This window comes from Carettochelys insculpta, chromosome 1, assembly GCF_033958435.1.
Source record: "Carettochelys insculpta isolate YL-2023 chromosome 1, ASM3395843v1, whole genome shotgun sequence".
Lineage (NCBI taxonomy): Eukaryota > Metazoa > Chordata > Testudines > Carettochelyidae > Carettochelys > Carettochelys insculpta.
Genome location: NC_134137.1, coordinates 205,976,425 through 206,001,057, shown reverse-complemented (window position 1 = coordinate 206,001,057; position 24,633 = coordinate 205,976,425). Strand labels below are relative to the sequence as shown.

Below are 24,633 nucleotides of genomic sequence, written 5' to 3'. Positions count from 1 at the left end.
GCTACAGACTAACACAGTACCTTTCTGATACTCATATCCAGTTCATGAATTCCTACTAAATTCGATCTGCCACCTGCTCTCCCGCATCTCCATTTAATGCCTTATGATTACCACCATGTCAATTGGTTTTGCTGCATGTGGTGGTAACATGTCATGGTTCCAGCAGAAGTAGCTGTAGTTGTTCCTATGCACAAGACCCAATATGGTAACCTTGTAGTGGCTACCAGAATGGGAATCATTTGGCTAAGCCTGTTTCACTTTAAACAAAACATAACATTTTTGTCTGACAAGCTGAAAGAGAGGAATGCATGGTTTGTATAGAAAAAACAAGTTCTTGGACTGCTCAATTAACTTCTTTCTTCCTACTGCACTGTAGGGAAAATCAGTTTTATGTCACTAAAGCAAGCATCATTTGCACATAATTAAAGCTGAATAGTTAGTGAAGTCTTCAGTTTTCTCTAATTAGCATCAGCTTTTCCCCTGAGCAAGCATAGATGTCAACTGCACTGACTTTTGGCTCCCACCTCCTATGTATCACACACACCCGAGCCACTGCCTCACAGTCAACATTTCTTTTGTTTAACTAAAATCTTCTATCTTGAGCAATCAGATTTAGCTTCAGGAAAAGCATGATTTTAATCCTGTCAGAGAATATATTTTTTCTTTTGATTTTACAATCATTTAAAACTCTTTACCTAAATAAAAGTGTGGCAAGCCAATCGCTATTCATGCTGTGTCTTAGCATCACAAAAACAACCACAATTGAAATCTGTATTGTCTCTCTTGTCAAATAGGCCAAGGGTTGAATGGCCATGGAAACTGAAGTCTCCACTCACCTGTAGAGCGGATGCATCCAAAATGATGTAAAAACATTGGCCAGAGAGAGTAGTATACCGTGTAGTTTCCCATCATCATCACCATCATCAGCATCAATAATCGTGGGCTCAACGCCTGTTGGTGTCTGTTGCCTCTCTCACTATTTCCTTCTGTCTTTCCCTGTCCAGTGCACAGTGGCTTAGTTTCTGTAGACTAGCTCTGCATCAATCTACTATATCATCTATCCATTCTCTGTGGGGTCTGCCTCTCCTATTCAAACCGTCCATTATGCCGCATACCAGGGTCTTGATTTTTTGTTTAGCGTTCATTCTGCAAATACGCCCAAATAGTTGTAGCTTCCGTTTTATAACCTTCTGCAGCAGGATCTCTTTCGGCTATATATTTCTGCAGCAGGTTCTCTTTCTGTATCTATCTTATACTGTCAAATGCCATTCCTCATTGGTGACCTTCTGCATCCATCCTATTCTCAGAATCTTTCTATACCAGCTCCTTTCAAACGCCAATATTCTTCTTTTCAAATCTTTTGTTATCATCCATGTCTCACATCCATACAACATGCTGCTGAATACAAACGTTTTCAAGGTGCTCAGCTTCATTCTTAAGCTAATTGCTTTGCTTTTCCTGATCTTATCCATTATCTTCAAACTCACTCTTGCTTTCGCTACTCTAGTCGCTATTTCCTTCTTACAGTCTAGATCATACGTTATATTGCTCCCCAGATATGTAAACTTCTCTACATTTTGTAGTTCAATACCATCAATACTGATCTGCTTTCCTATTTCCTTATCTCCAGATACCATTGTTTTTGTTTTATCTATGGTCATAATCAGTCCGTATCGCTTCCCTTCGTTTAACACCTGCACCGTTTTCGCTAGCTTCTCCTTATCTGCCTGAATGATAACTATATCATCTGCGAACCTCAAGTTGTTATTTCTTTTCCCGCGCACAGATATCCCTTCTACCTCTTCCTTGATCTCGTCCATTGCTCTCTCCAGATGTGCGATGAAGATACTTGACAATATTGGATCTCCTTGTCTCGTACCTCTACTTGTTTTAAACCAACTTCTTATATGTTCTCACCTCTGCCTCTGCATTATCACTGATATCCTTCAATAACCGTATCAGTCTGCTATCCACTCCATGTGACTCCAACACCACCCAAGTCACTTTCTGATCTATACTGTCAAATGCCTTTTGAAAATTAATGAAGCAAGTGTGTACGTTCTTGTTCTTTCGTCGAGCTTTCTCCGCTATAAGTCTTAGTGCCAATATCTGTCGTAGGGTACTCTATCTTTTCTGAACCCCGATTGCTCATCTGCTATAGATTTTTCTGTCTGTGATTATAATCTCTCAGTCAGTATCATCATCAGCACCTTACCTAGATGACTCATTAGGGCAATCATTCTGTAGATCTTGAACTCCAATGTACTTCCTTTCTTGGGTATTATCACTAGCACAGATCTTGTCCATTCCTTAGGTGCCTTCCCTTCTTTCCATGCTATATTACATAGTTGATGTATTTCCTGAATTAAGTTTCCCATGGTTTATTTATAAATTCTATGGGTAGTGTGACCAGAGCCAGACGAGAGAATTTGCCAAACCGTGGGAGATCACAGTTGCATAGCACTGTTACCAACACTTCCACTGCTCTCTTAAGCTGCGTCTACACGTGCACGCTACTTCGAAGTAGCGGCACCAACTTCGAAATAGCGCCCGTCGCGTCTACACGCGTCGGGCGCTATTTCGAAGTTAACTTCGACGTTAGGCGGCGAGACGTCGAAGTCGCTAACCTCATGAGGAGATAGGAATAGCGCCCTACTTCGACATTCAACGTCGAAGTAGGGACCGTGTAGACGACCCGCGTCCCGCAACGTCGAAATTGCTGGGTCCTCCATGGCGGCCATCAGCTGGGGGGTTGAGAGATGCTCTCTCTCCAGCCCCTGAGGGGCTCTATGGTCACCGTGGGCAGCAGCCCTTAGCCCAGGGCTTCTGGCTGCTGCTGCAGCAGCTGGGGATCTATGCTGCAGGCACAGGGTCTGCACCCAGTTGTGGGCTCTGTGTATCTTGTGTTGTTTAGTGCAACTGTGTCTGGGAGGGGCCCTTTAAGGGAGCGGCTGGCTGTTGAGTCCGCCCTGTGACCCTGTCTGCAGCTGTGCCTGGCATCCCTATTTTGATGTGTGCTACTTTGACGTGTAGATGTTCCCTCGCTGCGCCTATTTCGATGTTGGGCTGAGCAACGTCGAAGTTGAACATCGACGTTGCCGGCCCTGGAGGACGTGTAGACGTTATTCATCGAAATAGACTATTTCGATGTCGCAACATCGAAATAAGCTATTTCGATGTTGGCTGCACGTGTAGACGTAGCCTTAGAAGACATTTAGGAGTAAATTAGAGCTAAATAACAGCACAGAACTCTATGAGACAAGACTGGTTCCTGGAAACAGAATTTATCAGGCAACAGGAAACTTGGTCACACCCATGAAAAGTGGTTATTCAGCTAATTAAAATCTTGCTGGATTATGGAGTTTGCTGGATGAGAAAGTTCCAGATTAGAGAGGTTCAACTTGCACTCAATTCATTCAAGAATACTTAAACATCAGCATTTGTTGTCCATAAGGCACAAGGAATGGTGGTTTGTTTGTTTTTTTATTCACTTAACTAACTGCAAACAAGTACCCGACAAAGTGAATGGAAATTTTGGTGTATTGGCTGTATAGTTTTCTACAATATAAGTGTTATAGCTGAAATTGTCTGACTTACATATCTGCCCTAGTTGCGCAGTTTGGAAGAGAAGGATTCGGATTCAGTAGTGTTAGTGGTATTAGTAGTAGTATCTGAACAGTAGCTGTTGCTGCATGCTAAGGAATGTGTGGACTGACTTAGAAAGCTCCATAGCAAACTCAGTCTTATTTCTTGTAACTAAACTGAATGTGAAAATATCTTGATAATATCAAGATTCATGCAAAGAAATACTGCCTCATCTTAATATGGTGGATGGAGTCAGCCTAGCAAGAGCCAAAAAGTATGATTTCTCTAGTACATAGGGCTAGATTGTGGATGCCTGGGTAAGAGAACAGGAGTGTCATATGCAAGGAAATGACCCAGCCCATTTAATGATCCAGTGACAGCAAATCACAGTAGTAGTTTCTCCATATATTGAGCCATGCCACCCAGAAAGGAGAGGGGTGATGCCCTCTGCTGCCCTTCCTTACTGGCCCAAGAACAGAGACAATGCAGCAGGAAGGAAGAAGAGAATTTTGTGACACACTGAGACGTAGTGCAGATACTGTACCTCTGTCTATGCTGAAAAACCCTAGGAGATCTTGTTTCTTCTGAGACACAGTCATATTAAATCAGTAGATAATGCTTAGATGCGCAGATGCTTCAAGGTTTTCCTGCAGTTCTGTATTGGACAGACATGTGTCCTCAAAACCTGGGTGATATCCCTTTGGGAAACAAACTTTTGGAACATCTGCTTCAGAGATTCTAACTCCAGTCCATACCCTCCACCATAGATTGCAATGTGGCCAAGTGAGGTTCTCTTTAGGCTGCAGCTGAAGACTGTTGCTGCTGGTCCATCATTCATTAAAGGATTACTTCATTTTCTCCCCCACCTCTGCTTTTGTATCTCCTTTGCAGAAGGGGTTGAAAAATTACTCATAATTCATGACACTGTATATGAGCGGTTGCCTCTACTAATGTGCAGTGCGGCTTTCGAACGGGAGTGACTGCATGTTAAAAGCGGATCGATGGGTCAATACGCCTGTTCGGAAGGCTGCTGCGGTCTTTTGAAAGGGAGCATCCACATGACTCCAGGCACTTTCGAAAGAAGGGATCCGGAAACACCACAGATAGGGTTGCATGGCCGACAAGCCCTTCTGGGACTTCAGCTAGCCACTCCCTTAAAAAGCCCCTCCCTCCATGCTCCACCCCACATGAGCTGGGTGCTGCCCAGCTGCCCCCAGCCAAGCAGAGCCCACTGGTGCCCTGGGATGGAATCCCAGCAGCTGTTCCTGGATGAGGACACCCTCAACGTGGAGACGCTGCTTGCAGTGCTGTGCACTGTCACTGCAGCTGTCCCCAATCTACTCAGGTGGCTTGAACAGCCCCCAGGACCGTGTGGCCCTCTCACCCAGGATCCCACTGTTCTTCCCCACCAGAGTGTCCTGGCACCTCTGGAGCCACCCCGACAGCATCAGCTGGTAGGAGTGCCTGGTGCTGGGGGAGTGGGACGATAAACAGTGGCACTGAAATTTCAGGATGAACAGGTGGACCTTCCACGAGGGCTGCCACTGGCTCACCCCCGCACTCCAGCACTAGGACAACTGCACGCGGCCCTCTCTCTCCCTCAAGAAGCAGGTCACCATAGCCATCTGGAAGCTGGCCACCCCGGACTCCTACTGCTCCGTGGGACAACAGTTCAGGGTGGCCAAGGCCACAGTTGGGGCAATACTTATGGAGGTAGGCAAGGCCTGGCTCACAAACCCCAAATGAAGGGGTGGGGGGGACTGGGGCAAGGGGAACCCTCAGCTGTGGGGGGCAGGCAGGTGTCAGGAGGGGGCAGGTAGGGGGCAGGGGCCACGGATGGCCCGTCACAGCCTCATGGGAGTGCATGTCCCCCTCCCTCTGTGTAGTTGGTCCAAGCAGTGAACACAATGCTGCTGCACAGGGTTATCCACCTGGGACATCCAGATGCTTCTGTCATGGGATTCACCACATGGGGCTTCCCAAACTGCTTTGGCACCTTGAATGGCATGCGCACCCCCCATCCATGCCCCAGCACACAGCATTGGCCAGTATATCAACAGACAGGGCTACCTTTTGGTGATCCTCCAGGCCCTGGTGGACTCCTGGAGCTGGTTCACCAACATCTACATGGACTGGGCTGGCCATACACATGACGCCCACGTTTTCAGAAACTCCAGGCTCTTCCGGCACATGGGGGCCGGCACCTTTTTTCCACAGCATGAGATTCCAGTGGGGAGGGAGATGTCACCATGTTGCTCTGCATGGTGGCAGACGTGGCTCCCCCACCTTACAGCCATGGCTCATGCAGCTGTATACAAGCCACATCGAACCCACCTGGGAGGTGGTCAATGTCTGCCCCAACCAGGCGCACAACATAGTTGAGCAGGCCTTCAGGTTCCTTAAGGGGCGATGGCAGTGTCTCCACTCAAGGTTGGAGGTCAGAGTCCTGAATGTGCCCCAGGTGGTGGGCGCCTTCTGCACCCTCAACAACACTGTGTAGAGCAAGGGGGAAAGCTTGCATCTGTGGGGGGGGGCCCAGAAGGGCCTCCACTAGCTATGAACAGCTGGGCACTGCCCCCATCTGCCAGGCCCCCCCAGGACGGACTCCAAATTAGGGAGGCCCTCCAGCAGAGCTTCGCAGCCATCCACCTGTGACCCCCCACCCACACTTATCCCCCACATACATCCACCCCTCACCACCACCACCAGCACCCACCTTCCCTCCCTGAAAAGTACGGCACAAGGATGTTAGCAAAACAAAACTTTAACTACTCACTATTGCACTATGAACAGGAGTCTTTGTAGGAGGGGAGAACAGTGGTGTACTGAGGGGACGCTGGAGGGCTCTTAACCTGGCGGGGAGAGAGGACTCAGTCCAGGGCTGGGGTGGTAGCCTGCAAGCCCCATTGATCTGGGGCCCCCTGTTCCCCCACAGGGGCAGGGTCCTCGGTGGGGCTGGGAGGGGACAGGGAGCACCAGGAGGTAAGGGCATAGGAGGGGCTCAGTGAGAGGAGTGGCAGGGGCTCAGGAGGGACGGGCAGCAGAGGGCTTGGCAGAGGGGTGGCAAGGCCAAGGAAGCAGGCCACATTGGCCACATTGGCCACATGCTTCCTGAGGGTGCTGCCAATGCCCTCCAGGTTTGTGATCAGCCTGTCCCAAGCTGCCCACTGCCATTCCAGATTGGCCTCAGCAAGCCAAAGGTGCTGCTTGGCCACCTCAGCCTGGTGTGTCAGCTGGCTGGGTCCTCCTCTGCCCACTAAAGAGCCCTCTGGCCACAGCCCCAACAGCGTGCCATGTTGGGGCGGGGGGCATGCTCCACCTCCACCAGGGGCTCTCCGAAATAATGGAGGGGGCAGGGCTCACCTGGCCCTCAGATGGTGCAGCTGCATGGAGAGGACAGGGTGTTGGTACCGTATTATGGCCCTGGGGGCCATGCCTGTGGGACAGCACCCCTCCCCCTTGGGCCACCCTCCCCTCTCCTGGGACCGGCACCCCTCTCCCTGGGGTGGTGTCCCATCTGATGGTGTGGCAGCCAGGGGGCATCTCTGGCGACTGGGGGTTCCTGGCCTATGTGGAGCATCCCCAAGTGCTGTCCAGCCCCAACTACCCACCGCCCCGTGCGTGAATGACAGCACTGTCCACCGGGGTGTGTGCTGACCATCACCAATGGCCGTCCCAGGGTGCCATGTGCCATGCCAGGCTGGGATATGTCTGGCCCAGAACCACTGGTCCTGTATGTAGCTGGCTGTCAGGTGCATTGCCCCTATCCTGTGGACTGGGGTGCATGCCCTGCTGTGTGCATACGCAAGGATCCCTCGGCAACATCCAGGGATGTCCAGCTCCCAGTTGCCTGGCTGGATGAGCGGGAAGGGATGTAGATGGTCAGGTCCCCCTCTTCGCTAAACAGCTCGGTGGTGACGTTGGCTTCCCAGTCCAGGCTGCTCCTCTACCTCCGGCTGTGGCTCGTCCACTGAGGTGTCAAGGACCACCAGGGCTGGTGAGCTGTCCTGGGGCCCCCAGATGCCCCATAGCTGCATATAGTAGTGGCAAGTTGCTGGAGCTACCCCGGAGCAGCCAGCCTGGGCCCGGGTCCGAGCATAGCCCTGCTGCAGTTTTTTAACCTTACTGTGGACCTGGTCTGCAGTGCGCTCCAGATGGCCCCTTGTGAGAAGGTCCTGGGCCAGGTGGGCGAATGCAGCAACATATCACTGCTTCACACCCATTTCCCAGAGGACGACCTTCTCCTTCCACAAACAAAGGAGGTCCCTCAGCTCCCACTCTGTCTAGGAGGGACCCCATTTTTTTTCATTCCTGGGCCCCTGGGTCTCCTGTGGGATCTGTCTGCTGGCCATTCGTGTACACTGCTGCTTTGGGGCTGCTCTAAGGGCATGCTATGGGAGCGCATGCTGGGGCTGCTCTTAGCACGCTCGCAGCTTCCTGCCACAGGGCTCCTGTATCCATGCTGCTGCAAGGGCAGCCAGATGCAGGGATCATAGAGCCCCACTGCTCAGGCTACAGCATCCCTGAGGTCCAGCTGGCCAGTGCTGTGGAGGACTCCTCTTTCGAAAGATCAGGTCATGCAGTGTCTACATGTATACTCTTTCAAAAATACTATCAAAACAAAGAAGCATATAGACTAGCATGGCTTTCTCTCTGTTACTATCTTTCAAAATAATTTTTCAAAAGTGGGGTGTGCTCCATGATTCAGGATTGGGGTTGGGATTTCGAAGTCTGCACTGCATTCCTTGGATTTTCTGTCAAATTAACATGTTACACACATAGATGTTCCTCCCATTCTTTTGAAAGAGGGCTGGATATTTCAAAGTTTCTTGCACATGTAGACACAGCTATAGAGTGTGTGCCACAGGAGGGTTTAAACAAACAGTGTTTATGTTACCCAACTCTAAGTAACACAGCCATGTTGCTTAAAGCTGCGTGGTGTGGAAAAAGCCTAAGCCAGAAGAATCCACTTAAATCATTCCTTGTGAAATTAATGCATTCTAACAGGCAAACATTACCAGGCATTTCAAATTCTGTGCTGTACAGAGCAACACAGTATAGGCAAGACAGTGGATAGTACAAACTTTGACATCTAATGCTGTGACCTAAATTATGCTGAACAATGATGATGTAGAACTTCACATATGAGGGCAGAAGTTTCATCCTAAAGTTCTATCGTCATTCCCCACACCCGCTGCTTTCAGATGAGGACTTGGAGGATTCACTTTAATTTCAGGCTGTTTCACTTTGAAAAGCCATCAGAAAGTGCTCCGAAGAGAAGTCTTAGTGCAATTTAGTAGTTCTGGATGCCGCACAGAATAAAAGAGAGCTGCTCCATCCCTCCTTCAAAACAGAGAGGGGAAATAAAGATGCTGGAAGTTTAAATCTGCTGCTACCTTCTTATGTCAATAGTCTGGTTGGTTACGCTTTAGGCAGAGCCTCATTCAGAAGCGAAACTAATCAAAGCAGATGGTAAACTCACTATGCCTTTTGTACAGTACTGGGAAACAGAGCTTTTATCTAGTCATTGCTGTCTTTCACACAAACATTGCATTTTTATCTTTGATTTTAAAAATATGCAAAAATAAAGCAAATTTGCTCTTTTGACTGTGACAAAATCTACTGAACTCATTCATCATTGGATAGCTGTTAAATATTCAAGGATTATGTTCACATTCTCTTAAATCAGCTGCTTTGTGTTTGCTGCTCTTGTTGTATGTTGAGGGGAAGACAAGTTGTAAAATTACATAATTCCTCCCACTCTTCCTGGGTTGCATGGCTTTATAGCACTTCCTTGGGAAGAGTGGGATTGCATAAGTATTTCCAATCTAACCCCTTTATAGCAGCCAGTTACAGTTTTTTAAAACTTCCGTCTTTCAGGCTGAAATTTAGCACATTCGAGTCTCCCAGAATTAATTTTATATAATTTTTAATATTTTATTTTATTGAAAATATAAGCATGCTTGCTCAGGCAATAGTGACTGGAAAATGGAGACAGTACTTCTCTTTGTTGAATATACATTTGTCTCTGTGGGACTTTTTTTTAAACAGTACTAAAATAGCTGAGGCTCCACAATGGCTGGAGTAGAAAATTTAAATTTGACGTGGAAATGTAGCTCATACTGAGGAAAAGATGGCTTTGTGAATATTGATTTTGATTTACAGAATTGTTACCCCTTAAATCATTCTTGCCCATAAATTAAGGAAGTATGGATTGTATCCATGGACTATAAGATGGATAGAAAGCTGGCTTGTTGGTCGGGCCCAACAGGTAGTGATCAATGGCTCAATGTCTAGATGGTGGTCGGTTTCAAGTGGAGTGCCCTGAGGCTCAGTTCTGGGACCAGTGTTGTTCAGCATCTTTATTAATGACCTGCATGAGGGACTGGATTGCAACCTCAGCAAGTTTGTGGATGACACTAAGCTTGAGGGAGAGGTAGATACATTGGAGGGTAGAGACAGGATCTAAAGTGACCTGGATACATTGGAGGATTGGGCCAAAAGAAATTTGATGCAGTTCAACAAGGAGAAGTGTAAAGTCTTGCATTTGGGATGGAAGAACTCCAAGCATTGTTTTAGGCTGGGGACTGACTGGCTAAGCAGCAGTACAGTGGAAAGAGACCTAGGGGTTATGGTGGATGAAAGGTTGGATATGAGTAAACAGTGTGCCCTTGTAGCCAAGAGGGCTAACGGCATATTAGGGTGCGTAAGGAGCAGTATTTCGAGCAGATCTAGAGAAGTAGTTGTTCCCCTCTATTCTGCACTGGTGAGGCCACATCTTGATATTGTGTCCAGTTGTGGGACTCCCAGTATAGAAAGGATGTGAATGTGCTGGAGCAGGTTCATCAGAGAACAACAAAAATGATTAAGGGGCTGTAGCACATGACCTATGAGGAGAGCCTGAGGGATTTGGGCTTGTTTAGTTTACAGAAGAGAAGACTGAGGGGTGATTTCATAGCAGCTCTTGAAGGGGAGCTCTAAAGGGTGGTGAGAAACTATTCTCAGAGGTGTCAGGTAGCAGAACACGGACCAATGGCCTGAAGTTACAGAATGAGAGGAGTAGGTTGTATATTAGGAAAAACTACTTCACCAGGAGGGTGGTGAAGGAGTGGAATGCATTGCCTAGAGAGACAGTAGAGTCTCTGTCCCTAGAGGTTTTTAAGTCCTGGCTTGAAAGAGTCCTGGCTGGGATGACTTAGTTGAGATTCATAGAATCATAGAACAATAGAGCTGGAGGAGACCTAAAAAAGCTGTCGAGTCCAGCCCCCTGCTCTAAGCAGGACCAAACCCATCAGATCAGCCCCACCAGGGCTTTGTTGAGACAAGACTTAAACACCTCCAGGGATAGAGACTCCACTACTTCCCTGGGTAGACCATTCCAATGCGTCACCACCCTCCTAGTGAAAAAGTTTTTCCTAATGTTCAACCTGGACCTTCCCAACTGCAACTTGAGACCATTGTTCCGTGTTCTGCCATCTGTGACCACTGTGAACAGCCTCTCTCCAGCCTCTTTGCAACCGCCCTTCAGTAAGCCGAAGGCTGTTATCAAGTCCCCCCTCAGTCTTCTCTTCTGCAGACTAAAGAGTACCAATTCCCTCAATCTTTCTTCATAAGTCATATGCTCCAGCCCCCTAATTATTTTGGTCACCCACCGCTGGACCCTCTCCAGTGTTCCACATCCTTTCTGTAATTGGGGGGCCCAGAACTGGGCACAGTACTCCAGATGCAGCCTCACCAAAGCCGAATAAAGAGGGAGCTGAACTAGATGACCTCCTGATGTCCATTCCAGCCTGATGATTCTATGATTCTAAACCTGTCCTTCATCTATCCACAGTGCATTTGGTATGGATTTAAATGCACTTTTTAGTAACCCTCAGAGTAAAGAATGGCTGTGACTTACCTCCACACTTCACTACTTTTGAGTATGGCTATTTTCAGTGCTTCTCACTATGTGGATCATTTGTGGACCAAACAGCACATAGCTGCAGTACATTTAACATCCTTAGGGTCATACCAGTCATATATATAACACGTGGATGCATCCCACATAACTTAAAGAGCTCCATATTCAGCTCATGTTGATAAATAGGTTGAGAACCACTGGTCTATGCTGAAAAAACAAAAAAAAAAAGTTTTCTCAACTTGGCCTGGACAACTAGGCTGTGTCTACACTACATTCCCCTTTTGAAAGCTCATCACCTAAAAAATAATATTGTTAGTCTTTAAAGTGCTACAGAACTACTTGTTTGTTTTGTGAAGATACAAACTAACATGGCTATCTCCCTGAGACTATATGACACTTTAGTTAATGCATTCCAGAATATTAGTCTTTTTTGTAACTGCATCACATTGTTGACATATTTTTTTCTGATTGTCAAGAATCTTCAGATGCTTTACAGCAGTTAACCCTCGGATCCTTTCGCCCTCATCAGTTATTCCCTATTTTGTTGTCTGTATTAGATATTTCCTTGCACTCATTTTTATTGAATTTCATCTTGCTGACTTCAGACCAATTCTTTAATTTGTCATGGTCATTTTGAATGTTCATTCTGTCTTCAGAAGTGATTGCAACCCGTCCCAGCACGGCAACATTTCCAAAGTTTTCTGAGTATACACCCCAGTCTATTATTCAAGTTATTAAACAAAATACTGTATTGTACAGGATACACAACTGACCTTTGTAGAGCCACATTTGATACACACTCCCAGTTGTGCAGCAAACTGTTCATAACTACCCTTTTGATGAGTTATGAACCTGCCTTGTACTAATTTAATCTAGACAACATTTCCCTTGTATGCTTATGAATTGAGAATCTTATATGGGACTTATCAAGAGCCTTACAAAAATCAAGCTATATCACCTTCTACTGGTTTCCCACCTTCTCCTCCCACCCACTTGGCCTGTAGCCCTATCAAAGAAGGAAATTGTTTTGGCTTGGCATCAGTTGTTTATGACAAGTCCATGTTGGCTATTTCTTATAACCCCATTATCCTCTAAATGCTTACAAGCTGATTGTTTGTTTAGTGATTTGTTTCTCCGGGTTATCAAAGTTAGGTGACCAGTCTATAATTCCCTCATTCCTATTTGTTCCCCTTTTTTGAAAAATGTGCTATGCCCACCTCAGCTATCTGCGCCAATACTCTGTGAGTGCTCAAATATAGTTGCTGGTATTTCCAACATTGGATTGCTTCAGCCAATTCCTTAGTACCCTATCATGAATTTCATTGGGCCTTGACAACATGAATACATGTAATTTATTTAATATTCTTGCACCTTTTCTTTTCCTATTTTGGCTTGCATCCCTTCCCTTGTTTGGTTAGTCTTAACTGTAGTGAGTATCCTGTTCACCATTAAGCTTTATGTGAAGACTGAAGCAAAGCACGCACAAAATACCTTAGCCTTCTAAATGTCATCAGATATTAGTTCTCTTTCTCCATTAGGCAAAGGACTTGTGTTTCCTTGGTCTTTCTCTTTTTCCTAGGCTATGTCTACATGGAGCTCTGCCCAGTGCTGCTGCTGGCAGAGCTATGCAAAGAGACCTTCTTGGGATTGCAAATGGCTGCTCATTTGCATACTCCCAAAGTTCATTACCATAGCCACGTGAGAGTTCGTTGCCAGCAGAAGCGGGTGCTGGCACTGCAGAAGCCATGTGGATATGGCTCTGCCAGCTAACACCCCACCTGTCGCCAGCCCCTTGTGCCTCAAATTCTAAGGCCAGACTGAACTATTATGTTAATCGAGTATGATCTCTCAAAAATGTGAATTGTTGGTTAACAAAATAATTTACTCTTGTCCATTTAAGGAGAATTTGGAGAAGTATGCAGTGGACGTCTGAAGACACCAGGAAAAAGGGAGATTCCTGTTGCCATTAAAACTTTGAAAGGTGGCTATGTGGACAGGCAGAGAAGAGATTTCTTGAGAGAGGCCAGTATCATGGGACAGTTTGACCACCCAAATATAATTCGCCTTGAAGGAGTTGTTACAAAAAGTAAGTTATTAATCTATTTTATTTCTTCTTTGGTATCAAAATTAAGAGCACCTTTCCTGTTAAAAATAAATGGGATCGCATTCTACACTAATGACTGAAACCACTTGTGTACAGAAGTTCCTATAAACTTCAGGACCAATATTTTAAAAATAGTGCAGCATATATATTTTTTACTGAGAATTCTGCATCTCTGCAAAAATCCTCCTCTCTCAAATACCTTTAGAAGTTAATATGAAATAGGATTGCTATGTTATCTACTGGAAAAATGAATACAAGAGAGGAATCTAGATTCCCAGGTATTGTGCAAATTACCTTGCAGAGATTAAAAAAAAAAGTGGTATTGATATTCTTTTCCCACAACCATCCACTTTGTATCATTCTATGGTGTTTCACTGATAGTAGTCTCTGAATGAATCCATTGTCTATCAACAAGAAAGTGAAAGTTTAAACCCTTTGTTAAAAATTGTTGTACACTTGCAAAGCCTTCAGGAGAACTTAATGAAGAAAAACAGATAAACTTAATTCCCTCTTTATAATTAAGAATATTCTATAAAAGTTCTTCATCTTTATTTCTATTCCAGCTCACAGAAAGCAAAAACAAAAACAAAAGAAAGCCTTACTGTCCCAAAAAAACTCTGATAACCTTAAACCATATTTTTCGTTAGGTTAAGAAACTTTCTAAAGCACTGAAATGTAAAATGACCATTTAAGTCTGAGATGAAAGTCCTCTTAACATGCTTGAAATTTATTTATAGCACACTTTGTGTAAAACTAGATTCCAAGCCTCAGGAGGCATAATGAAGTCCTTGCTATAACTAACCCATGATGTTTGCTGATTTGCAATGCTTCCTTCTGTTTATGTCTCTTTTAGAGTCGATTTAGATTCATGAAATGTAATGCATTGACAGTATAAAGGAGTGAAATTCTCCTCTTTGTACATCAGATACAACATAGACAGTGCAAGCTTTTTGATATCATTGCTTTAAAGTGTCTAACACTAGATATGGGAGACACTATGTTCTAGAAATAAGATGTTGGACTGGTCTTCTGTGGTACACTTTTGTAATTGGAACTGCCACTTTGTGAAATTGGCCAAGTCAATCTCTGTGCACCAGACTCTACAATGGGAATAATACTGCCCTCCTACCTCACAATGGCATTGCAATGATAAATTAATTCATGTTTATGAGGTGCTCAGATGCTACAGTGATGAGGACTATATGCTGTAACTCTCAGGCACAACATAGCTTGATCTTCATGATTGTTCACTCTCCTAAGATTTCCAGTGAGGTTGCCAGTTCAGATGCCATTGAGAAGGGAAAGGAAGGTTATGTGGGACACTAAAATATCTAGGATCTCAGGTGAAAGGAGCTCCTCATTCCACAGACACCGGTAGCCAAATCTACCCAATAGTTCCCTAATTGTATTGAGCTAGGACTCAAATCCTGGTCAACTGCTTAGATGGCAGCTATATGCACCATTATACCACCAGTGCCCTAACAGTTAGCTAATAGCAATGGTCACTTTCAGTCTTTGCCAGCCTGCGTTGTTTATAAACTAGTATCCTAGAAATTACTTGGCTCCATTTCTCACTACTCATTAGCTGATTCAGCAGTGTAACTTAATATGCTGTGGCTGTGGTGTTGTAGGGACTCTGATTCACAGCAGTTGTTTACGTTCATTTACATGTTGCATACCTAACAGAATAGAATGTACTTGGAAAGGACAGTATTGCTTAATCTTTGCTACATTTCTGAATTACCTCATTTATAATGTGTTTTCATCTATTCTAGTGAGGAGAAGTGGGGCAGGAGTTAGAAACAGAGAAATTAGTGCAAGTATTTGCTCCTAGCACTATACAGGCAAATTTAAATCTTAAACAAGCACCTTAAATCAATACAATAATTACCAGTCATTGTGCTGTTCCCTAAGGCCCACAGATACTTTACTGTTGCTTGCAGAACATTTGCCTGAAGGTGATTCAGGAATGTATGTTCATATGGCTTCCAGGTACACTTACATAAAAATGTGTTGCTGTCAGATGATAAAAACCTAGGACTTCAGTCTTTTTAAAAAAACAATGTAGGTGACAACAGGATTGGTTGGAAGGGACTGTATTGTCCACAAATTTCACCATAGCTGCTCGACTGTGTGATTTGCACATAGCAAGAGGGAAGGAGCGGTGCAGAGCTGCTTGGAGGGGTTCTGAGGACACTGGTAAACAGAAGGAGCACACATCTTACTGCAGTCGTACTTGCCAGCATGTTGTGGGGGTGTAGCCAGCTCCATCTTCTCCCCTCACCATCTCTTTTAGGACACCATATGCCCCCTGGGTAACATGCATGTAGTCCCTGCACTTTCTTGTGTGTGCAGGGTCTACAATTCTGCCTAGTTCTTACACAAGCCAAGAAGGAAAGGAGGTTTCTTACTCTTTCCGAAAAGCCCTATAAAGATCAGGCAGAATTTGTCCCTAGATGACTTATTTGTTGATAAAATTATTAGAAGATGCTTTGTCTTAGGAGTTAGACAGATGACATCAGAAATGTTTATCCAATATGCATCTCCATGGCACTAGCTGTAGAGATACATCTGAGAGAATAAAGTTTGATGAATAGAGTTGTGCCATTATACCGTAGCATGTACTTTCCTCTGCAGTAGCCATCAGCTATGAAACTATTGCCATTGCTAGCATATATTGCATCAAGATGGAAAGCAGTACTATCCTTAACTGTGCCATTGGCTATGGAACAACAAAAGAGAAAGTAGTAGATTGTAATAAGCAGAAGAGCACTACTAACACAGCAGCTATTCAACAGGGAACGACAAATGCTCCATATCTTGATATATATATATAGAGAGAGAGAGAGACACACACCTCTCATAGAGCTGGAAGAGGAGGTCATTGAGTCCAATCCCCTGCCCTCTTAGCAAGGCCAAGGACCATCTTCCCCACCCCCATTTGCCCTACACCCCTAAAGGGGGGCCTCAAGGATTGAGCTCACAACCTTGCATTTAACAGTCTAATGTTCAGACCACTGAGCTGTCACTCCCCCTGCACAAATAATGGCTCTTATCTTGCAATTCAAAGTCAGCAGAAGTTAGCTTAATGGTACTCCCCAAAGCTCCCCTGTGTATGGTCTGCCAGAGAAAAGCCTGTGCACAAAGGAATAATTCTGCTTTTAGAAGATTTCTTCAGCAGAATTGTCATTCCCATTTCTGACTTTATTATATGTACCAATCATATGTATCCCCACCAGCAGGGAGAGCTGGGTATAACTGCTGAACCAGCTCTGTATCACCAGAGGGTGCATGGAGGGTGTGATGTTCCTCCCATAGCTCATTTTTATTAGCTGCAGGAACATTTTCTGCCAGCAGTGCAGACCAAAGCCAGCATGCTGCAGCACAGACCCTGGGCCCAGCAGTTCATTTATATCACTATTCAAAGGGCCAGAGACAAAAAGGAACCTTTGAACACACTGGACTTTGTTTTAGAAACACTGTTGATTTATACGGGTTTCAATAAAAAGGGCATTTGTAGTCTAACAGATCCACTCATAAATATACTTGTCCACAGCATTAGAGAAAATCTGTTTTCCTTTCGGGTCAGGCTACTGCAGAGGTGATTATCTGCCCTATTAATAAGCTGGTTTTTGTTTTTCATCCTCAACATACTCAGCTGAGTTTCCACATCATTAGTCAAATTGGCACTCTTTTATAAATGTGTGCTGGAGAGGAGGAAGCTGCTTGCTTCACAATACTCAGATGTTGCTGTGGCCAGCATTTCAAGGGTGTGGAAGCCCAGAGAGCTTAGTCACTTAGGGCAAACTGAAAAGAATGGGAGAAGGAACCCCCAAAGCTGGTGATTATTCCAATACTTAGGTACACCAAGCTAGCCAAGAAGAGCCACTATAATACCTTAATGGTTACACAGAATCCAAAACAGTGTTTCCTTAGAAGCAATCCAGCCCATCAGCTCCATCCCAGACAGCCAAGTCAAATAAGTAATTCTACCAGTCCCAAAGGATTGGACACATTGCCTCCCAGGTTAATGAATATTTCAGATCTTACCCAACTATACGCTTACAGACAATTCTTATTAACTAAGTTATTTTTTTTTAAAGAAGAGAGTGAGCATTGGTGAAAACAGTGGTTCTCAATTAATTTATCATTGTGGGCTGCATATGTGGCTGACAATGTGTTAACTAGGCTGCAGAGGCCAGGTGGTAGTGCAGAGCAATGGGGAAAGCAGCAGCCCAACCTAACCCTGGGTACCTGAGGTAGGGGGAGCAGGCATCAACCCCCTCCACACCTCTAAGCCTGCATGGCCAGGCTGCAGCCCATCCTGCCCCTAGATCCCCAGCCTTGTGGGGCCAGATGGCAGCCTACCTTGGCTCCCACTCCATGGGGCAGTGTTGCAGCCTCCCCTGATCCTGGATCTCCAAGCCTGCTGGGCCATTTAAAAGCCTGCCCTACACCCCAGAATGCTGAGTCTGAAGGATCAGGCAGCAGCATGCCCCAGTCTCCAAACTTGTGGAGCTGGGTGGCAGCTTGCTCTGACTCTAGCAGTATGGGGTGGCTGGCATCCTGCCCTGGATCTCAGATCCCTGAATCTTCAGAGCCACATGGCAGCCCAGCCTGGACCCCAGACTTCCAAGTCTGCCCAATAATATGTAGGGATGGGCTGCAGCCTGATCTTGCAGGACTGGGTGGCAGCCTACCCCATAGCCCTGCTTTGTGGGACCAGGCAGCCACCCTGGACACTGGATCCTGTATGGCCGACTGGCAGCCTGGACCCCACCACATGAGGAGGCTAGCTGGTGCTGTGGGCATTAGCTGCAGATGCTCATTTGAACAGGAAATTGTTTCACTGTTGTGCTGTGTAGCGTGCTGTGATCTCCCTGCATGCTGCATCCTACAAGCTGTGTTCATCGTTCATAAGTCTTGTATGACTAGTTTTAGATTTAAGTGTAAGTTAATTACGTGGATGATCATGGCATTTCCAAATGGTTAAGAAATGCAAGTATGAAGAAGAAAATGGAAGTTTTCAGCCAGAACAGGAGAAAGATTTTTGTGTTCACTTATAAAGGTAGCAAACCCCTATGCCTAACCTGCAGTGCCTCACACTCTTACTGAAAAATGAGCAATTTGAAACATCACTGTGAAACAATTCTCAATTATTTTTCATTGAAGTACCCTCCTGGAACAGAATTAAGGGAAAGAACAGGTAAATACATTAAAATTACATCTCAGCAGTCAACAGACACTATTTTGTGTGTTCTGTAAGGAAGCTGACGCAACAAATGAAGCAAGCAACATGATCTAAAAATATGCAGCTTAGCTGTAGATGAATTCACAAGTAACACTAATGGACACAGCAACAAAGGGTCCTGTGGCACCTTATAGACTAACAGAAAAGTTTTGAGCATGAGCTTTCGTGAGCACAGACTCACTTCATCAGATGCTGGTCTGATGAAGTGAGTCTGTGCTCACTAAAGCTCATGCTCAAAACTTTTCTGTTAGTCTATAAGGTGCCACAGGACCCTTCGTTGCTGTTACAGATCCAGACTAACACAGCTACCCCGCCGATACTTGACACTAATGGACACAGGTCATCAGCAGAAGGGACTGAATCTGCAAGCAAAGGAACGAAAGCCCTGTTTTTTGCCATATGTGCTGAAGATCAGCTGGCTCTCTGCTAAGGCTGTTCCACAGAGGCTGCACTCTCCCTAGTACGTGGTCTCAGTGGCTCTGGGTTTACACACAGATATTCAAGATAAACCACTACAAGCAATATTTATACACTATGGGTGCATTTACACAAGGAACCAACTTTGAAGTTAACTTTGAAGTTAAGCAGTACATCGAAGGAGCCAGCAGAAAGTCTACACACATTTTCCCTTACTTTGAAGTTAACTTCGAAGTAGGGAACCCAACTTCGAAGTCCTTACTCCATTCCCAGGAATAGAGTGGTGCCCTACTTTGAAGTTTAACTTTGAAGTAGGGTGTATGGACACTCTACTTCGAAGTTGCTTCCTTCAAAGTTGTACTTTGAAGGAAGCAACTTCGAAGTTATTTTTGTAGTGTAGACACAGCCTATGTTTCTACTGATATAGATGTGAAAGAAGAAATGTTGAACTTACATGTTGTTTTATTTTGAATGGAGTTATTTTTCTACATACAAGAAACCCTCAAGTTACGTGGGGTTTGTGTTCCTGCAACCCCCCACATAACTCAAATTTTCATGTAAGTCAGAGGGGAGATGGGAACCAGGCTGCCCCTTGGTTCCCAGCTCCTTTCCACTTGCAGGACCCAGGAAAGTGAACAGCACACCAGGAAACTGAACAGCACTCCTGACTGCTTCTCCCAACCTTCTCCCAGTGGTGCCATGTAGGGCAGCTAAAAGCCCCTTCTCCCTGCCTCCTCCCCACCATGCAGCCGCAAGAAGGCAGGGAGAAGGGGCTGCAGAGTAGCGTCAAATTCTGCTTAACTCATGTTAAAGCAAGTCACACACAACTTGAAGCCACGTATGTCTAAGGTTTACTGTGTTTCTGCAGGGTTATGTCTACATTAGAAGCACGTCTGCAGAAGTTACTGTCAGAAGAGATGTTCCAACAAAACCTCTGTCGACAGATCACGTCTATGCATAAAAGCAGATCAATCTTTTGATCTGCTCTATCAACAAAAGGGTCCCCCAGAGCATCCACACAGCTTTTTTGTCAATGGCTTCTGTTGACAAAATGCATTTTCTACAAAGTCATAGTTTTGTCTGCAAAACTCTCTAGTGCAGACATAACAAATTTGTATGTTCAACATTTAAGATAAAGCAGTTGCACTACAGTACTTATTAGGTGAATTGAAAAATACTGTTTCATTTTTTTATCTACAGTGTAAATATTTGTAATCAAAATAAATATTAAATGAGTACTGCACATTTTGCATTCTGTGTTGTAATTGAAATCAATATAATTGAAAATATAGAAAATATTCAAATGTATTTAAATAAATAGTATTCTGTCATTGTTTAGCAACACAATTAATCATGATTATTTTAATTGCTTGACAGCCCTGTTATAATACATATGTAAAGGTTGTTTAATAACAGAGAGAAAGTCATGCTAGTATATATACTAGCAAAACAAAAAAGCAGTCAAGTAGCACTTTAAAGACTAACAAAATAATTTATTAGGTGAGCTTTTGTGGGACAGACCCACTTCTTCAAACCATGGCCATACCAGAACAGACTCAATATTTAAAGCAGACTTCAAACTGTCTTAGACAAAGAGTTAATGGGCACAAAACAGACATAAAAACACAAACCGATCAGCCGACATTTTAATGGAGTGGGCCATTCTGTTAATGACTTAAGAGTTTGTGTCTTAGTGAAGAAGAATTTTCACACTACTATGGAAAGAGAGGCTGCTGAACTCTCTTCTATATTAAAATTTGACACATTAACATGTGGTTTGAACCGGGATGCAAATTTTCTGGGTCATTATAGGGGTTCTTTTGCATACTTGGCTTAATCTAATTCTTGACTCCCCCCCTACTCTCTGATTTGCTCATCTTGATAATTTTTTTTCTGATTTGTCAACCTTGATTACTATTTTTGGTCCTCTGTGCCTTAAATATTGAGTCTGTTCTAGTATGGCTATGGTCTGAAGAAGTGGGTCTTTCCTGCGAAAGCTCATCACCTAATAAAGTATTTTATTAGTCTTTAAAGTGCTACTTTACTGCTTTTTTGTTTTGATGTAAAGGTTGTGTATGTCTTGCAGCTCTCAAAGATTATTGTATATGACTGAAGGTTACCATGAGTGGCTCAGAGAGTCAGTAAATTTCACCACCTCTGCTGTAGTCTATCTAGCATTTCTTTGCTAGCTGTGTGTAAGGAAGAGCCTTAATTTACCACTTACATATTTACCTAGTATGTCTTTAAAGGTAGAATTTGAGGCATTTACGCTGCTACCTACTTAACCCTTTTCATACCAGCATCACAGTTGTCAAAGAGCAGATTGAGAGAAGTAGTTATTCCTCTTTGTTCAGCACTGGTGAGGCCACATCTGGAATATTGTGTCCAGTTTTGGGCCCCCCAGTATAAAAAGGATGTGGATTTGTGGGAGCAAGTTCAGCAAAGGGCAACAAGAATGATTAAGGGTCGGAGCACAAGACCTATGAGGATAGGCTGAGGGATTTGGGCTTGTTTAGTTTACAGAAGAGAAGACTTAGAGGTGATTTAATAGCAGCCTTCAACTTCCTGAAGGGGAACTCTAAAAAGGAGGGTGAGAAACTGTTCTCAGTGGTGTCAGATGGCAGAACAAAGAGTAATGGTCAGAAGTTGAAGAGGAAAAGGTGTAGGTGATGTAGGGAATGTGGCAGCAGGAACGCAAGGTTACTGAGGCTGGGAGGAATGTGTCTCCCAGAGGTCATCTGCATGAGAATGCAAAGGTGTGCAGATGGGTAGCAAGTAAGCCATGAGATTTGGTCTATTGTAAACATGTTGTTGCAGAATCACAATTTAAGCTGACACTCAGTGTGGGAGTTGTGAGATCTCACCAATGCTCTGGGTTGTTGTGGGGGACAAGGCAGTCGCCATAGCTGCATAAGACATTGATTGCACAGGGCTCCCTGGTTTAAAGCCTTGTAAAACAGAAGGGGAGGGGTACTAGTTAGGCTGCCTCCTGTTAGAAGATAAAGCTGGTTACCAGGGTGTTTATGAAGCTCTATTGGTGGTATTAACAGCTGAAATCAGGGAGTGGCAGCTGAGGCCATGCAGAGCTGAAATCACAGGGCTGTGCCTCAGGGGCCATGTCTACACGTGCATGCTACTTCAAAGTAGTGGCACCAACCTTGAAATAGCGCCTGTCACAGCTACATGTGTTGGGCGCTATTTTGAAATTGAAATTGATGTTAGGTGGTGAGATGTCGAAGTCACTAACCCCATGAGGGGATGGGAATAGCGCCCTACTTCGAAGTTGAACATCAAAGTAGGGCACATGTAGGCTGTGTCTACACGTGCCCCAAACTTCGAAATGGCCATGCAAATGGCCATTTTGAAGTTTACTAATGAAGCGGCTGAAATGCATATTCAGCGCTTCATTAGCATGCGGGCGGCAGCCGCGCTTCAAAATTGACGCTCCTTGCCGCTGCGCGGCGCGTCCAGACGGGGCTCCTTTTCGAAAGGACGCCACCTACTTCAAAGTCCCCTTATTCCCATGAGCTCATGTGAGCCCATGAGCTCACAGTTGTTGCTCCTACCAGCTACCTGCCAGTCACCCTCATTGCTCCCTTACCAATCACACTGCTAGGGATCAACCTGGCTACGTCTACACGTGCACGCTATATCGAAATAGCTTATTTCGATGTAGCGACATCTAAATAGTCTATTTCGATGAATAACGTCTATTTCTAGTCTATTTCGATGAATAACGTCTACACATCCCATGAGCTCATGGGAATAAGGGGACTTCGAAGTAGGCGGCGTCCTTTCGAAAAGGAGCCCCGTCTGGACGCGCTGCGCGGCGGCAAGGAGCATCAATTTCGAAGCGCGGCTGCCGCCCGCATGCTAATGAAGCGCTGAATATGCATTTCAGCGCTTCATTAGTAAACTTCGAAATGGCCATTTGCATGGCCATTTCGAAGTTTGGGGCACGTGTAGACGTAGACGTAGACGATCTGCGTCCTGCACCATCGAAATAGCGGGGTCCGCCATGGCAGCCATCAGCTGAGGGGTTGAGAGATGCTCTCTCTCCAGCCCCTGCGGGGCTCTATGGTCATTGTGTGCAGCAGCCCTTAGCCCAGGGCTTCTGGCTGCTGCTGCCGCAGCTGGGGATCCATGCTGCATGCACAGGGTCTGCAACCAGTTGTCGGCTCTGTGGATCTTGTGTTGTTTAGTGCAACTGTGTCTGGGAGGGGCCCTTTAAGGGAGCGGCTTGCTGTTGAGTCCGCCCTGTGACCCTGTCTGCAGCTGTGCCTGGCACCCTTATTTCGATGTGTGCTACTTTGGCGTGTAGACGTTCGCTCGCAGCGCCTATTTCGATGTGGTGCTGCCCAAAGTCGAAGTTGAACGTCGACGTTGCCAGCCTGGAGGACGTGTAGACGTTATTCATCGAAATAGACTATTTACATGTCGCTACATCGAAATAAGCTCTTTCGATATAGCGTGCACGTGTAGACGTAGCCAGGTTGATCCCTAGCAGTGTGATTGGTAAGGGAGCAATGAGGGTGACTGGCAGGTAGCTGGTAGGAGCAACAACTGTGACTGGCAGGCAGCTGTTAGGAGGAGCAGTGGGTGGATAATGGCAGGTGGCAGTAAGAGGAGTGGCCAGCAGGTGGCAGCAAGGGGATGCTGCAGACAAGTGGACAGCTAGTACTGCCCTGGTGATGTATCTGTGGGCTCTGGATTCGGTACTGCACTGCGGGAGGTACACCCTGTAATTGTGTGTGGGGTAAAGGGCCAAGAGCCCCAGCAAGAGACTTGGTTCTACTGCATATGGGGATGGTATCTTGGTAAAGGGGTTTGTCTCTTCTTTGCTTAGATATACTGCATCTGTCACTGTAACCTTGGGGTAGGTTATGGTCATTAAACAAGCTGTTTCTATCTCAGACTCTGTGCCTGCGAGGGGTGGGGGAGAACTGCCTTACAGGCACCCAGCACGTGGGGTGAAATTGTTCCAGGCCACTGGGTGGGGGCTCGAGCTGGTTGGTTGTATCCTTGACAGGAAATCCCCCAGGAGTTGAACCCGGCCCTTCTGGCAGGTATCTGGCATTAACAGAAGGGTTACAGTTAAATATTAGGAAAAACTACTTCACCAGGCAGGTGGTGAAGCATTGGAATGCGTTGCCTAGAGAGGTGGTGGATTCTCCATCCCTTGAGGTTTTTAAGTCCCGGCTGGACAAGGTCCTGGCTGGGATGACTTAGTAGGGGTTGATCCTGCTTGAAGCAGGGGGCTGGACTAGATGACCTCCTGAGGTCCCTTCCAGCCCTGTGATTCTGTGATTCTGTGAAAGTCAGCTGTCACAGCTGAGGGCAACAGTACCACAGTATTTCCTTCAGTGGTCCAGC

The 24,633-nt window shown here is 45.4% G+C and overlaps 1 protein-coding gene across 3 annotated transcripts in view; it reads left to right on the top strand.

Moving 5' to 3' along the window:
• EPHA6 (EPH receptor A6) overlaps positions 1–24,633 on the top strand; it is a 1,072,121-nt gene that overhangs the window by 831,227 nt on the left and 216,261 nt on the right. For 2 of the 3 annotated variants that reach the window (XM_074998351.1, XM_074998361.1), the window contains exon 13: positions 13,389–13,574. In XM_074998351.1, the coding sequence (XP_074854452.1) occupies positions 13,389–13,574 (186 nt within the window). Of the gene's footprint in view, positions 1–13,388; positions 13,575–20,128; positions 20,402–24,633 lie in introns of those variants that run through there. The other variant, XM_074998364.1, reaches the window with a different exon arrangement.